This window comes from Rhipicephalus microplus, chromosome 2 (genome assembly GCF_043290135.1).
Source record: "Rhipicephalus microplus isolate Deutch F79 chromosome 2, USDA_Rmic, whole genome shotgun sequence".
Taxonomy (NCBI): domain Eukaryota; kingdom Metazoa; phylum Arthropoda; class Arachnida; order Ixodida; family Ixodidae; genus Rhipicephalus; species Rhipicephalus microplus.
Window position 1 is genome coordinate 293,886,391 of NC_134701.1, and position 16,747 is coordinate 293,903,137.

Sequence of the window (16,747 nt, forward strand, 5' to 3'; positions counted from 1 at the left end):
AGTACCCTTTTACTGCACAATGTGCTACAATCCAAATGTGCCACACCAGCGTTTGTGTGCAGAAGTGTGAAGGTAAGCATGCTGCGCTCCCTGACATGATATGCACTAGGCTTGTGCACTGTCTAAACAGATGTCCACACATAAAACGTGGGCATGCAATTGCCCCGGAGCAGTCTGGTGCTGTGAGTAGGCAACCCACTGCACACAAATAGGTCGGTACAACTGGTGACTTGCGGTGACAGATGTAGTGTTTCACAGGAGTGATGTTTTGAAGAGATCACATTGCAAAGGCATACACACGCACAGTGGAAAGCTGAGTAAGTCAAACTCTCTGCCGTCAGTTGTAGCCTATCTCTTTCTTTGTCTGGCCATCCCGCATTTGAAGCAACATTTTGTTTTGTTTCATCAGCCTTTAGGGAGTAGACTTGAAATAGGGGCAAGATAGTATGGTTATTGCCAATTTCTTGCTCAGTACTAGTATCTACAGCTGACAATTGTGCTTGCCATTACTCTTGCACTTTTGAGCACAACTTTTTTTCCTGGCCACTAGTTGAACTAGGGAAAAATTCAATGGTGTTCCTTTCCGTCACGACCAATGCAACACTACATTGTTGGAGCTGCTGCCTGCCATCATCTTTTGCTGACTCCTGCTGATTGCTCTTGTAGTGTGGGTAAAGGACATTCAGAATGGTGCGGGCTCAAGTTTCCAATTTCAGTGAACAGTAAACTGTCATGTAGTGCGCTTTAGGTGTTGTCCCCATGGGTGTGGGTGCTGTTAGTGCGAGGGCAGAGTTGTGCACCCTTGCTTGTGCTACATACGCAAAGATAGCATTACGGGCGACTGCACCAGTTTCTATACCCTGAGCGATTCGAGTGGCAATTATTAAATTCAAGCTGTTACCAGATCGAGATTAAATTCATTAGTCGGCGTTGTTGGTATGAGGAATTGCTAACAAGTTTATACTTGAATTCCACCCAAGGATCAAAGAGTTTGACAGTCTATACCAGTATTTCATAGCAAGCTAATGCATGACGCCGCATTACCCTTAAGCACTGGAGTTGCAGTAATGACTTTCCTTTGACAGCATTGAAATGGCTCCTTTGCGTACATTAACTCTTTTTTTACCGCGCCTATTCAAATCGATCACCGGTGGTCGATGCTTCGGAGCATCGATTTTAGCATGTTGAATTTGTTTCTCGTACACCCAGCTTTTTCTAGTACAGTAAAATCTCGATGATACGATTACGCTTTATCCGAACTTCGTGATGATCTGATTTTTTAACATTGTTTCAAACGGACTACGTTATATACATTTCATCGTGATTCGGTGTTACAGGAATGGTTTCCCCACACCGTGGATGATACAAATGAGCAATTGGTCGCTGCAAGCGAGCGGCGCAACGCAGCTTGACTGTGTGAGGGAGTCTTGTTCACACTTGGCCTCGAAAGGAGCAAATGTGGTAAAACTCACTGGAATTTATGTCGCTTTCCAGCCTAAGTGGCTGGAAAACCACGTCACGAGGCTGGCGCGAAAAAATTGGTCCAATTTTTACGCCAAGCGATAGCGGATCGCCTTCACTCTTCACGGCTTAGACTGCACCAGCTCAAGCCATGTGATGTAAATAAACGGTTGCCAATTTAGCATGGCGGGAAAGGCATCGGCAATGGCTCGCTTCAGTGCAATCGGAAATTACCTATGTACACGACAAAGCTCACTGCCTCGACAAGGACACATTCACTGAGAGCCTGATTTTGATTACAGTCGCCGAGAACAACGGAAGTAGAAAAAGGCACAGTAGGAGCGAATCGGCATGCCCCAACGTGTCTCGCTTTTGCACAGCTGGCTGAATCTGTGATAAAGCTGCTGTCGTTTATCTCCCGAATGAACGTAGGAAAAAGTACGAACTGTTACTTTCCAGATCTTTGCATGCATGACTAGAACTCGGTAAGAACTTTAATGCTCAGGAAACGAGCAAAATAAAATGAATTCTCAAAGTGGCGAAGGCGACGTCGGCATGTATACTATGAGGGGCAGAAAAAATGTCAACGTTTTCAATGCACGGGTACAAGCTTTTCTGGCTGCTCTGTCATTTTCGTTCTCACTTTGCTTCTCAAGTGTGTATGCTCTAGGGCTGATTTTTTTTCTGTGTCGACTTTGGGGCGCAGTTTTCCGGCCACGTTGGTGGCAAAGCCAGTGAATTTTAGGCCAGTTTTGCCGCTTTCGCTTTTTTTAAAGGGACACTAAAAGTAACTATTAATTCAACTTTGATTTTTGAATTAGCAGTGCAGAAACCTCGTAGTGTTACTTTTGTGCCAAGGAAGTGCTTATTTTGAAATAAAATCGCATTTTAATGTTCCCCATCGGGCTTGTTACGAGGCGCGACCCCAACAGGGTCCCGAAGGCGCCACTGCTACGAAACTCGCCGCTGCCACCACTGTTACAAATCGCACTGCCCGCCGCCGACACTGTTACGAAGTGCGCTGTGGTCACGGGCCGCCAAGGTCACCAGTCGTTTGGTAGCGTGTGTTTCTCAGCTCGCGACTGCTTCTGCGCAGAGCTGATATACGAGTGAACAAGACGAAGGTGACTTAAGGCAAGGTTGATTTACAGCATAGAAATAGAGGCGTTAACATATTCGGCACTGGGGCTGACAGCTTATGACCCGAAGAGCCGAGATGTCTTCTCTCTGACGCATACGTCGGCTTCTTTCTAACCCATAGGCTGGCCGCTTGGCGAAGCGCTGCGTTGTTCTTTGTAGGTCCCAGGTGATCGTTTACGTCATCAATGTCCAATGAAAACTGCCGCCGGGTCGCGTCAGAATCCTCCAATGGGGACCCGCCGCTGGGTTACGTCATGATCCTCAAATCTGGAGCCACTGCGCTGGGTTGCACCCAGGGAAGAGTGATGTTGCCATGCATTGCATAAGACTTGCCAGACTGGATGGCACCGCTTGCATCGTCGAACTACTATCGGGTTCGCGGGTTGAGGGAGCTCGCCGTGCATTGTGTAACACACATTGGCGCGGCGGGTTAGGTGACGTCGTTGAGATAGTGGCGTCAGGTGGGCTCGCTCGTGGACTTTGACACAGATTGTCTTTGCAGAGGCAATGACGTTCGGTCTGGACTATCAGGCGTAACAGGCTAATGTGCTTCAAATTACCTGCCTCAACGGAACGTCTGATGTCATTGTTGCCGTGCACAATGTTGCCCGGCTTTAATGCGCGAGAGCCACAGCGGCAACAACGGCTATTTAATAATTTTAAGCCATGGCCTTCAAAATTGCAGGCATGCTTGATTCAACTGGGCCCCACTAGACGGCACGACCTGTGCAATTTGTGGGGGTGCTGACACCTCCTGTAAAGTTGTTCGTGCCGTGTTGCGCATGTTTCTCATGCAGAAGCCGTATTTCGGGGGTCACAACTATTGAGCTGTAGGTGGCGTTGTGTTCACGAGCGTTGATCACCACACACATCATGGTTAGATTGGTAGTGCCGGCGGTGAACCTTAGCAACAAGCCTTGGTGGCGGCACGAGAGAGCTAAGCGAGTCTCTTTGGCTGGTGGTGGTTGTCGCGAATGGTTGTCTCTAGCGTGGGTGCCCAATGCACGGCACCGCGGGTTGCGCACAGTGGGCCCTTGTGGCAAGTCAAGCGTTGGTCACGCCGCCTTGGGTATGTTATTGTGTTGGTTATGTTGTTGAGTGTGGTGTAATTTTGTGTAAGGCTGTTTTCGCGTATTGATCACAATTGATGTTATAATGATTTGGCTGACGATATCGTCGTTCTACAAGGAGTTAAATAAATGTTTGGTTTGGTTTGGACCGACCGCGTCTGCTGTGTTCGTTTAATCCAAGGGCGTGGTGCTCTCCATTTTCAGATCCCACATATTTAACCAGGTGAAATTGAATATTTGAACCTCTTGCGCTATGCCCCATAGTAACGTCTGGCAGTTCATTTTTCCATGAATCAAACAGAAACGAACAAGCAGCATTTGATTACTTCTCTTGATGCACGAAAGGTTCTTTTAGTCTAGCTAGATCGATTACTAGTGATTAAATGTAAGCAGTTTGTCTGATGTCATCCGGATCATTTTGAGAATGTCCTACTGCGACATAAATATTCCTCTGAATTTACCTGTTTCCCTTTAAGTAGGGCGCTGCTGTTGATAGTATTGTCGTTTTAGATGTTGTCATGCATTGCGCTTTCACTCTGAGATAAATTGTTATTTGACTTTAGTGTCCCTTTAAGGCGAAGTGTGAGTGCGCCTTAAGCGGCAGCAGCATGACTGAGGGAACAGCGGCCCGATTTTGTTCCTTTCAGGTGGCTTTCTTGAGAGACATTGAAGGCAGAGAAGTTCAGAAAAACATGTACTTTTTCACCAAAATAGCTGACCCCTATTAATTTCTTGTTCATCTGTATGATCAGCTTTAACTTGATTTGGTTCATACGAATTCAGAATGATACGAATATTTTGCGTGCTCCCTACGAATCCACCAACCCTCGTGCCCCCTCATCGTCAATGTTGTCATCTGCATCGAGAAACTCTAGCGCTTGTGGGAAGGTTGCACCCTCCACCGGAGCAGTGGGAAGTCTCTTGTAGCAAAGAATGAGGTGTCCTTGCATCTTGGTCTCCGTATCGAAGGCTGTGGAAAGGCTGTTGACAACATCATCGAACTTTCTGCGGTACTCAAGAGCGCGAATAGCAGTCATCAGTACCAGCGCTTGCCTCGAATAGGAGGCTGTTGCCAGTACTGTTGTTGTAAAAGTGCGACTCACTGATGTTCTCCTTATGGGTCCTGTAGCACTCGGAACACAGGAGAAGCACACGTGCTGCGCGTGGCATCATCTGTGGCCACGCACCATCACCAAAACATGGGAGGAGGACAGGGAGCGGCCGTACGATGGAAATGCCCGCGAAATGATCGCGGACGCACCTCAGAACCTGTTGTATCGGTAGCTGTGTCACAGACTGGCTGTCCACTGGGCACGTGTGAAATTCTCTTCTGTTTCCTTCCTCCCCCCCCACCACTATCTTTTATTAACACTGCTGCAGATAATAAACGTCATTCCTTTGCCTGTTCTCGAAGCGTGTAAACGTTTGTTCCTTTCGTGCTGTGGCCAGTAGGCTGCGGCGACATAACAGAACCCCACAACCTTTCCGTGAACTAATGTGTTAGGAAAATGAACTTGGCTGGCAAACTTAGCAAAAGTGTGTCCCCCTCGTGATTATGCTATAACAACATCAAAGTTCTGTAATCAAAAGAACCTTTGTAAGACAAATATTAAATTAAGGTGTGTAGTGTACACGTATCCCAAAGGAGTACGGCCACTAGTATGAATCCAGTCTTAGCGAGCCGCAGGGCATGTTTAAACGACACCGTGGTGAGAACACAGTACTGCTCAAGGTTGCAACACTTTATTGCCTGCGGCAACACCAAAAAACGCAGTACAGTGCCCGTTGCAAAAGGGGCGGCGGGAGAGCAAATGGGCTTATCCACGTCACAGGCGAAAAGTACTACACAGGGTACCGCAGCACGTCTCTGTGGGCAAAAGTGATTCACGGGGACACAGCGACAACAGGGCCCGGTCACTCGAGCGAGGGCAAAACTCTGCTCACGTTGGCTTCGAGAGATACGGTTCGGCGTAGTACGACCACGCTCAGACACCGCACCGCCCTTCGGCCTAGCATTCGAAAGGGGCAACAAAAAGTGAGCGTTCACTGCGGGTGCCAGGCGCCATTGGCAAAGTCCGACGAGCCCCAAACAATAGGAGCCGACAGACGGGAAAAAAAATGCGTGCTCATCCTCAGTTGTCCCGGAAAGATTAGACTCACTCCCGACACTCGCGCGTAACGTCCCGAGAGACTGCGCGTGGCGCCACAGTCGACTTCACTACCGGGTGAGAGGGATTAAGGTCACTTCTGCTTCCCCAGCACGATCGACCACGGAGGAGGGGAGAGTCATGCCAGGACATGAGAATGGCAGAAATAGGTGGCCAAGCCCGCACAACAGCGTTGGGTTAGCCTCAATTCCTACAGGTGTCAGCTTCTCAATCTGTGTTAAGCAGTAATAATTGCCAGAAATTTATGCCAGCTATCAGTACAGAGGTGTTGTTAGGAGTTTATAACCTGGCAACCAAAAATTACTTTCTATACCTTAGATGCGAAGCAGCTCTTTGAGTAGCCTGTGTAACGCTGTCCTTTTGTCCGCACTGCTCGCCTCACTGCAGGTGCTAAAGCATGCCTAGTAGCTCACACCCTCCTAGCATTGCACGGTGACGTCTCTCTCGCTTCATTCTCTCCACTGCTCGCAACGCTCGAGCCCACTCCTCATGTGGGCATCATCTCACCCGCACCACCTCTGTCCGTCTGTCGACGAGAAGAAACCGCGAGCTGGTGGAGGCACGTGCGAAGCCAACAGTGTGGACAGGGCGCTGCTGTTTGCCGCGTGATCGCGCCGATGGGCGAAACGCTGTCGCGGCATGCTTCTCGCTAGTGTGCGTGTACCTTTCCAAGCTGCTGCCAGCGTTGCAAGGGTTAGCAAAGCCTAACGTGTTAGCGAATAGCTACGTCGCCACCGACGAAGCCCGAGTCAGGAAAGCCGAACACAAGCGTTGGCAGTGGAAGACTGACAAGATGCGAGTCAAGAACACCGATCGCGTTTGAGGATACAGATGGCGTGCGGGTAACACCGAGATGCGAGCCAAGGAAGCCAGCACAAGCGTCTTGAACGCGTCTCCCACCCGTGTATTTGCATTTCAAACGTTTACTAGAGTAAATGCTACACACAGTTTCGTTTCAAACGGTTCTTCCAGTACCCGCGTCGACGCCCGTTTCCACAGAGTCAACGCCGTGCGCACAGCTGCTGCTTCGCATCCAGGGTTTCCTTCGGAAAGATGGTTCATAGTTTTTTATAACATTTCCGTTGCTCTATAATATATACTTTTTGGAAAGAGGATTGCATTGTGAAAAATTTGGTATGCTGCAATGCGTGCTGAAGTACTTTTTTAACTGAAAAAAAGTTATCTTCCCGATACATGTCAATTTTAACAATTTTTGTGCGGTAACAAAAGAGTTAAAGAAGTACTGGCACAAATTTTAAATAATTTCAGATTGCTAATCTAAATAAAAATGCAGGTGTCGAGAATCCTTAAAAGTGTCTTGGTGCTTGGTAATGCATTAAATATATTTGAATGCTTTGAAAGAGTGATCTTAGTTTCAATATGGAGACTAGCAGTTACAGGTGTCAAGAGGGGTCTGACTTCATGGGAAAACGGCAACTCGGGACATACCAGCAACAGCTGCCCGTTTGCTGTCAACCACACGTAGTTCACATAAATGAGTCAATTGTCGTCCAGAGACTGCTTTAGGCTACATAGAAGACGCATACTTTGCAAACCCAGTGTATCCATTGCAGTGGGGCTGGTTTGCAAGTGCTGGATGACATTAAAATCAAAGTAAAAGATTTTATTCGTGTTGTCTGGCTCCGTTATATGAAGAGCGGTGATAGTGCACACCAAGAAAATGAATGATGGCCCTCTTGAGGTGCCTGAAAATTGTCTGTAGTTTGCTACAACAAAGCTTTCTTTGCTTGTCCTCATCACAGGCACTGCGTGCAAGTAGCATAGGTAGTACTAACGCTGGTTGCTCATGCCAGGACAAGCTTTTATTGTGCTACTCTTGTCAGTAATAATAACTTTGCCAAGACCATGCCAATAAATGCATGCAAGCCATTATGTGGCACTCTGTGGTTGAATTTCAATTACTGCAGTGTGTTCAGCCTGCAGGTTACTTTAGGACACCTGTAATATTATTTTTGCTCACAACACAGGCATGTAGTGTCTTTCTAATGGCACATTGCTTGGGCTTGCATTTATAGTGCACCTAACTTTTTTCCTCTTCTAGAGTTTACATACCACTGTATGACCCCGACACCAACATGCTGTTCCTGGCTGCTAAGGTACCTGCTTCTTTACTCCAAATAATCTTATAATTTTTCACTGGTTATACCTAGAAGCGAATTTCGTGCAATCATACGTGCAAAGTTCAAGTTTAGTGCAAGCCATAGCAGCTGTGTAAGGCTTTGAATGAGTGTGTAATGATGTTAAAGCATGATCATGGCTGCACAGATAAAACTTCTCCAAGTAAAATTTTTTGTTTCACTCACGTCCTTTGCATGTGACAACAAACTCTGCATGCTTAGACCTTATTTCTCGTATATTCAAGTGCAGGTTCACTTTTAAGCAGAAGTATTAAAGAAGCATTGTTGAGCTGTATTTGCCTGATGGACCAAATCACGAGCCAAGCCGATGTATTGTGTGTCCCGTACATCGTACAATCCCATGGCCCTTTAGTCGTTGCAAAGACATCAAATGACACCCTGTTATCTGAGTGCTGAATGTGGAGCTATTTTAATTTATCCATAATCGCATCCTTTGTGTGAATAACTTCTAATAGGGGGGTGGGGAGGCTGCACAAACACACACATGTGAACCAGCTGGAACATTCAATTTTTTCATGCGTGTGTTGGCTTGTTAATGTTGGAGGAAGGAGGCTTTAGGTACTTACCATAAGCATTTCTCACAGGGTGACACCACAGTCAACTTTTGGGAGGTCACATTCAAAGAGCCCTTTCTGAGCGAAGGTGAGGCTATTCCTTTGGAAATCTTTGGCTTGCATATGTGGCCTCATTTTGGTAGCGATGAGCATTATCAGATGAGCGTTATCAATCTTTGAGCTTGCTTGCTAGAAAACTTTAGCTCCAAATAGACTAACACACAAGTAAGAGGTAGGCAATGGACATCAGTATGCCTGTTAGTTCTCTGCTGTGTTGAGTACAAAGCTGCACTTTTGTTCTTCACTCGTTAGTGTGTTTGTGAATTGAAGCCCAGAGACCACATATGCATGAAAATTTACCCGACAGCTACGAGTGACGCAATATGAGATAAAATAGGTCCTGTGTGCGATGTGTTGCTTGGCCAAAATCACCTTGTACACTTTATGTTGAATTCTAGACTCTGTTGTTCATTGCCTGGAATCTGTAGACATGACAAACGGTAAAGAGCTGAAACAAGATGTTAATCAGTGATGAACTACTGGTTGTCACCCATGCTTGTTCAGTGATACATGCTCAGAACAAGCAACCAAATGGTTATGCACATCAGAAAAAAAATAGACTTTTAGAAATGCAGCCCAACCCACTTATAACAATGCCAGATATAACGATCTATTGGTTATAACAACTATATTTCGGTGCAATTTTGAATTTCCTATGCTACCTTTTTAAACAGAGTCCAGATACAGTGAACATTTTTCAAAGCCTCCTACTTTTACAACTTCCGGTAAAAATATGGCGCACACAAAGGGAAAAAAAACAACGTTAGAGCAGGCTTTCTAAAGCATGATGATAAAACAGTATAAATTATAAAGCATGGGATAGGCACGCGCTCGCTTGGGCCCCGGTGCAGTTTACTTTCGACAAAGATATCATAAACCACGGCGAGCACCGTACGCAAATTTCGAATGTTGCGAGCAAAGTCACTTACTTTCCAGATGTTTTTTTTTCCACTGGCCGAATGGAAGTGGGAAAAAGAGAGAGAAAAAAAAAAAAAAGGAGGCAACATGAAAATTTGCAGTCAGTTTTCGCACGGCAAACTTTTTTGATGGCATTTTCGGCATCTACGACCACCGACGATTAACCGATAATGCCTTCGAACGCAAGAAGCCATAAATGCTAGAAGCAATAACTCTTGTCACATAAAAGTTCACTGCAACGCCCAACTCTCCGACACCAATGTGCCTCAAAAGATTTTCTACTTTTTGGTAATAGCAGGGACCGGTCGGTTAGTAATAATAGCAACTTCTACGCAGTTGTGGCAACGCGCTTATGAACAAGCATCAGAAAAGAGTAATGGCGAGGTGGTCAGTGGTGGTGAACATGCCATTGGACTCATTGCAGGCAGTGTTATTAAAGCCCTCTGCAGAAAGCTGCTCGGCGAAGGCACGGTAGTACAAGTGCGTCACGCTGCTGTTCGCAAGTTCACTGCCGCTACATCATGCGAGGCCACTTGTGTTTGCTTGCAAAATTGTTCGTTGCGTTTAAATGAACAGGCTACCCGCCGCACTCGAGCACGATCCAGAGTGAAGCATGCGCGAAGAAAGCACACACACGCATACATTGGACTGGAAGTGAACTAGCATGCGATGGAAAGAGCCGAACCGATGTGCTGCACGCAACTAGCCAGGGTGGTTGGTTCGACATGTTGGTACAGTGCCTCAGTGAAATACCGCTAGTTCATAACGAACATGGTTGAATTTGCTTGTGAGCAAATGGGCATCGTTTAACACGCGAGAAGGCCTAACTTGTCAGCTGAGGCACTTAGTGGCCAAACCTGGCCTGGCCGCTAAGTGAATGTTTTTATGGGTGGGCCCATATACAACGAACTACTGATATAACGACCATTTATTGTGGCACTTTCGAGTTCGTTATAAACGGGTTCGACTTTATGTCCCTTTGTACATTATATACCGTAGTCATCATTCTACCCTCAGTACATAATAACCTACCCCTATACTAGCAGCGCAGAAGGCCCATTGCCAAAGCTGTTCGTAGAATGCAGTTTACTTGAGTGGGTAACAGTTTTATGTGATGCTGATCTACCTCACGTGTACTTTCGTTCTTACTGGATTTACACTTAAATTTTTGAAGTCTTATTTGTGGATTTAGAATCAAACTTTTTTGTTTATTGTTTGTGCATATGGTATTCACACTACATACGATATTGTGTGCCGTATGCATACTGTATGTACCCAGGATTGCATAAAACCTGAGTACGTGGGCAACAGATATGGTCTAGAAATATTTCTGGCACCCTGCAAGCGTGGTAGAATATGTGTGGGATTAAACCGTGAAGTTTCCCGAAAAGCAAAAATGAATACCAATATAAGCGCAGGAAATTATACAACTAAAGCTGAAATTTGAACCTACATAATATAGCAGAACAAAACAAGGACAGAGAAAGATGTACACAGAATGATTGCTTGGCCTCAGCTGAAAATTTTGCTCTGGACATGTGAAATATAAAGTGAAAAGCAACAAAAAAATCCAAGTTGATGGTAATGTCAGCATTGTGCCATCAGTGCAAGCTACTCATGCATTGTGCATGCACCCTTTCCAAGAAGTTTTTTTGTAAGGAGAAATGCTTATGCACCTATCTGCCTCCCTATGTATGAACATGGCCTCACAAATCTCTGGCCTCCGGAACCAAGGGGTACCAAATACTTGGTATGCACCCTCACCGCTTACAATGATCAAGCTCCCTCTTTTCGTGGGAAGTGATTATATCGCTGCTCTCTTAGCAGTCATTTGAAGAACGCCCCATTTGTCTCACGTAAAGAGACGGTGTAGACAAACGAACCTGTAGAGAGCATTTTGGGAAGTTGCTCCTTGCGAGGAGAATGCAATGAGCAAGAATGAAAATTGACAAGGTATCTAGCTGTGTTTTTGCCTGTGCTCACTCGTAAAATGCCAATGCAAAAAACAGGTTGCTGCCTGTTTAGTAGGCTTGTGCAAATATTTGAATATCCAAATGAATAATGCAGTATTTGAATTCACTTCGAATAGAATTTAAGTTATGGAAAATTCGGAATGATTCGAAGCCAACGAATAGATGCATGTTAATCTGCATGTGACACCTTGTAAAGCTGATTTTACTGCAGTAAAGTGGTGCTAAACCGTGAGAACACTTATTCAGGGGAAATCTGCACTGCCTCAAAGTCTCACTTCAATGTTAAATGAGGATATTACCCTCGCATCGATTCATTCAAGTTTAAAAGCCTGTCCCGCCGCGGTGGTCTAGTGGCTAAGGTACTCGGCTGCTGACCCGAAGGTCGCGGGTTCGAATCCCGGCTGCGGCGGCTGCATTTCCGATGGAGGCGGAAATGTTGTAGGCCCGCGTGCTCAGATGTGGGTGCACGTTAATGGTGCATTCAGACGACGGATCGAATCCCGATGTGGCGGGACGGACGGCGCGTCACGTGACCTCACATCAGCGATTCCCCTCGTCCGCGACTCGTCCGCGCGGCTCGCGGACGGATGAACCCAACCTGTTTCTCACATCGGGATTCTGGCGGGGGAGAGCCGGTACTTCAGCGGAATAGCTTGGGATCGGTGGCAACCAGTACACTTTTCGTCTGCTCGCGGCATGTCCTCCATGGCTCGCGGACAGCTGCATGACTGGTCGGCATCATCTACGCTTGAGCATTGTTTACTTAGTTTCCGGAGACTTTGTTCTCAGGTGATTAAATATGCAGAAAGCACTTTTGGTGGTTCGGGAAATGTCGCCGCCGTCGCTTAACACGCGAGATTCTTAGCCGTCATGGTGGTGAAATATTCCAACTTTTGCAACCGGCGACGTGCCGCTTCTAAAAAAAAAGGCGGGAGACACGTTTAGAAGTTCTACAAGTGGGGAATAATGTAGTTGAAATAATATCCTGCTAGCAACTCCCTTTTCTCCTGAAATAATAACACTACTCGTTCATTTGTCACAACACGACAGACATCGCAGCCAAGCTTCGCTTCTTGCGGGCATCCATGTTGAATACTCTCAAACCGGTCTGCTGCCAGCGGGCGCAGGTGAGCGCCGAATCTGCTGTCGAGGGTAATCCGGCTGTTTTCCCCTAGGACACCGTCCGTCGTGTGGATGCGCCTGCAGGCGGACCATCCGCGGATTAGCTGTCCGCGTCCACGACAAATCCGGATTCGGTCCGTCGTCTGAATGCACCATAAAGAACCCCAGGTGGTCGAAATTTCCGGAGCCCTCCACTGCGGTGTCTCTCATTATCATATGGTGGTTTTGGGAGGTTAAACCCTACATATCAGTCAAGTTTAAAAGCCTGTTATACAAACTTATATGCTAAAGGTATAGCTAATTTTAACAAGTGTGATATTTTACAGGCTATTTGGAAGTGAAATTTGGATAGTATTCAAAGTTTTTTTTTCCACTTTCTTGGATGCGAAACAATAGCATTAGCGTAGGCCTTGTTTCAATTTTTTAAAGATATTGTACAGGTTAGTTAGGTCATGATAACTGTGCCCATTTTTCTTCATAATATGCAATATGTCTACTATTTGAATTCGCTTTGACTTGTCTCGAACCTAAAATTCATTATTTGAACAAGCCTACTGTTGAGGATAGAAAGGAATGCACCACAATGAAATGCATTGGCACTGTTGAAGTACTGCACACTATCATTGCATTCTACCCATTAATTTGTTCAAACATCCACCACTGGTTTGTGGTTGTGGTGATGAACTGCTGACCTGCAGGTCGTGGGATGGAATCCCAACATCGGTGGCCAGATTTTTGTTGGAGGCACTTGAGGCCCATGTACATAAAAATAGGTGCGTGTTTAATTACCCCTGGTGGTAGAAATTTACAGAGCCCCCCACTTCGTGATTTCGGGATACTAAACCTCATCAATTATTATACTATATAATTTGTTTAATCTCATTGGCTATAGTACCTTGGCTGGTAGGCTGTCTCGTTTTTAAAATTGAATATGTGGGCAGCCTTGTCAGCCATGGCAGTTACATTTCAAAGAGGGCAATGTGCAAGCACCATAATGTACTAATTTATTCATAGAGACATGGGGATATTCTATGGGTGCTGGCTGCTATGTTGCTTCAATGCTGGAACTGATCTGACCAACTGAATGGTGCTGTAGAAGCTTTGTTCAGTCTTGAGGTTTGCAGATGAGTTGTTGAGCAGTGGTGGCTGGCCTTGCAGCATCCAAGTACATGGGTGAAGTGCAGACTAAAGGAGTGGGCCTGGTGCCCAAGCGCGCCCTGAAGGTGATGGATGGCGAAGTGAACAGAGTGCTCGTTCTTGGCCAAGACTGCATTGTGCCCATCTCCTACCAGGTGCCCCGCAAGGTGAGCCATTTCAAGGGCACTACCAATACACTCTGGGAACAGGCCACTGACCAAATGATGTTTTGGAATTCGTGCAGATCCCTCAGTCACAGTGGAGTGAGAGCTGGTTTAAGTAGTGGTAAAAGCATGATTCGATCCAGTGTTCGGGAGTACGCGTGGATTAATGCTCCAGATGATCTGTTGTGTTGCTTGACTGAACTAATGGTAATACGCTGTTGAGCCTCATTGTCAAATTCTTCATTCTAAAAGAAACGGGGCATGCAAACACGGAAACAAGACGGAGTTCTCAGTCTCTCTAATGAGTGTTGTGGTGTCATGACCTTTGTGTCCATTTTTTTTTTTAGAATGTACATGTACAGACTAGCTCAGCTCTCTGTTGTTCTAAAATGTCAAATTTTCGTTCACTGTCACGATACACGCATTATCCCTGGTCATCCATCTTCTTGGCAAGTGTCTAGCCCTTGGCGACATCGTTCTTGTGCTTGTTGAGGCACCTGCAAGATTTTATACTTTCAACATGCCGATTTGCGATCGGTGCAGGAAATCTTGTGGACCATGCCAGGAAAACATTGCTGAGGCAAAGGATCCTTTACATTTAAGAAAACTAAAGGGACCGGCAACTGATTTTGTTGACACAGTTTTTTTCCGGCGTGACCGGAAGCTTACCCTTCGCAGTGTTCGCTGCTGTAGTAGTTACTCCCAAAAGCACGTAGTTATTTTATAAGCAGTATTTTTCGATTTGAATGGGTCTGAACATTGACATACTTTTTTGTCCATCAATGCTGAGATTTGATAGCGATGCCGGTATCCCTTCTAGTGACTTGTGCAAGCTGTCATTGTTTTGATTTTGGAGGGGTTTCTGTAACTATGCTTAGCCACGTTTATTCTGAACTTTAGAACTACTTTTCAAAATAACAACAAGCTGTTACAATAAAACGATGTGGCTTTATACAGCTTCCTTGTGTTTGTGCCGTGTTGCGTGCACCTGCGCCCAAGGTTGATGCGCCTATGTCGTGGATGGCTTGTCCCATCGTCATTACTCTCTCGGCACACGAGCCAAGTCAAGTCACCGAAAACATCACTGCGCGTCATTTCTGAGACAAAGTGTAGGTAAAAAACCACGCCACTCCGAAATGTTGGGGACCTGGAAAGAGCTTGCACGGTTCCATGAGCACATAGAAAAGTTGCTCAAAACACGATGACAAACACTGGATCATTATGCCATGCGAAGGCAGCACCACTTTATTGCGCACCACTAACGCAGGTCTATAAGTACATTTTTATGTAGCAATATCTTTAACTATAAATAAGCAAACAATATTTCAATACTAACAAGTAAATTGTCGACCACGTACACTAGTTCATGGTCACGTGGCAGAGCAGCTCGGATAATTGAAGTTTCTGCCATTAGGTGGCGCCACAGGCTATATTCAAGGTTTTCAATGAAGAAATAAAAATACTACTCCACTTGTCACGAGAAAAATAGGGTTGGTTTGAGTCACTATGAGGGACAATCTTTTCATCAGTGTAGTCATCTCATTTCACGTTCTGTGCAGTTGCCGGTCCTTTAAGCTTCCTTGCTGGACATATGCTCTGCACATCACGTTTTCTAAGAAACGCAAGCTAGGGCTTCACTCGCAGCTCAAATGTTCAGGGCATTGGCATGCTTTTGTGTTGATGATGAAGTCCCCATGTCGTGATAGTCTGTCGATAAATACATGCTTCTGAACATTGCATCGTGCATCGAATGATACTTAAGGAACATCTGTTCAGCTGTCATTCCACTCTGAACAGAGGATCTGTGCAAATCCTGAAACTTCGTATTGCATTTTGACATCACTCAGTGACCTCTTTACAGCATGTTATGAGGTCGCAACAAGTCATTTTTGGTGCAGTAGTTGTCCGCCCCGCCGTTGCCGGTCGCAAACTCCATTGCAAACTGACCCTCAGTAGGCTTCATGTCGGGAAAGGAATCACGTTAATATGAGTAATAACTTTGTTTAGAATACAAAAGAAACAATTAAGCATCACACAATGCGAATTGCGTGACGAGTGAGTCGTCCAACCCATTACCAAAGGTTAAGGCAGAATTCTTTGTCATCAGCCTCAGCATAATAAAATTGCCCAAAATTTTTTGCATGTGTGTAGCAGGCACCACGCTTCTTAAATCTCCGAAGAATGATAAATGATGGTATAGTGAATGCCTTCCTATTTCACAAACGTTATGATTTACGTTATTGCCCTATTATTGCACCTCAATGGCTGATGACCGAATGAAATGCGATCATGGGCACAATGAAGTAAATTCATTGACTCTCTCAATTCGGTATACAGTCCAAGCCACTCATAACGTTCCCAGATATAAGGATCTATTGGTTATAATGGCCATATTTCGGTGCATTTACGATTTTTCTATGCTACCCTTTGAAACTAAGTCCATATACAGCGAACATTGTTGAAAGCCTCCTACTTTTACAACGAACCCTTCCGGCACGGTCACGGTAAAAATATGGTGTGTACGAAGCGAAAAAAGTTTTAAAAAAGGCGCTATCACACTGTGTTGCACGAGACGATCATAAAGTGACATTCTTCTTGGCTTATTCTGTTGTGCTAATGAATCCTATCTCTTTCCTTTTAGACCTACAGGGACTTCCATGCAGATGTCTTTCCGGACACGCAGGCTCCATCTCCAGCTACAACTGTGCCTGACTGGCTGGCTAAGATCACCTGCAAGGTAGGCTGTATTTCTCACTACACTGCCCATCCTTTATACATTGGGCTGGCGCCCTTCCTCACAGGAGTACAAACCACACCTGTG

At 45.6% G+C, this 16,747-nt stretch overlaps 1 protein-coding gene across 2 annotated transcripts in view; it reads left to right on the forward strand.

Moving 5' to 3' along the window:
* Positions 1-16,747, forward strand: part of LOC119178225 (coronin-7) — a 231,415-nt gene that overhangs the window by 68,803 nt on the left and 145,865 nt on the right. For both annotated transcript variants that reach the window (XM_075882279.1, XM_037429422.2), the window contains exons 10-13: positions 7,902-7,956; positions 8,583-8,640; positions 13,784-13,929; positions 16,568-16,663. In XM_075882279.1, coding sequence (XP_075738394.1) covers positions 7,902-7,956; positions 8,583-8,640; positions 13,784-13,929; positions 16,568-16,663 — 355 coding nt within the window. The remainder of the gene's footprint in view (positions 1-7,901; positions 7,957-8,582; positions 8,641-13,783; positions 13,930-16,567; positions 16,664-16,747) is intronic.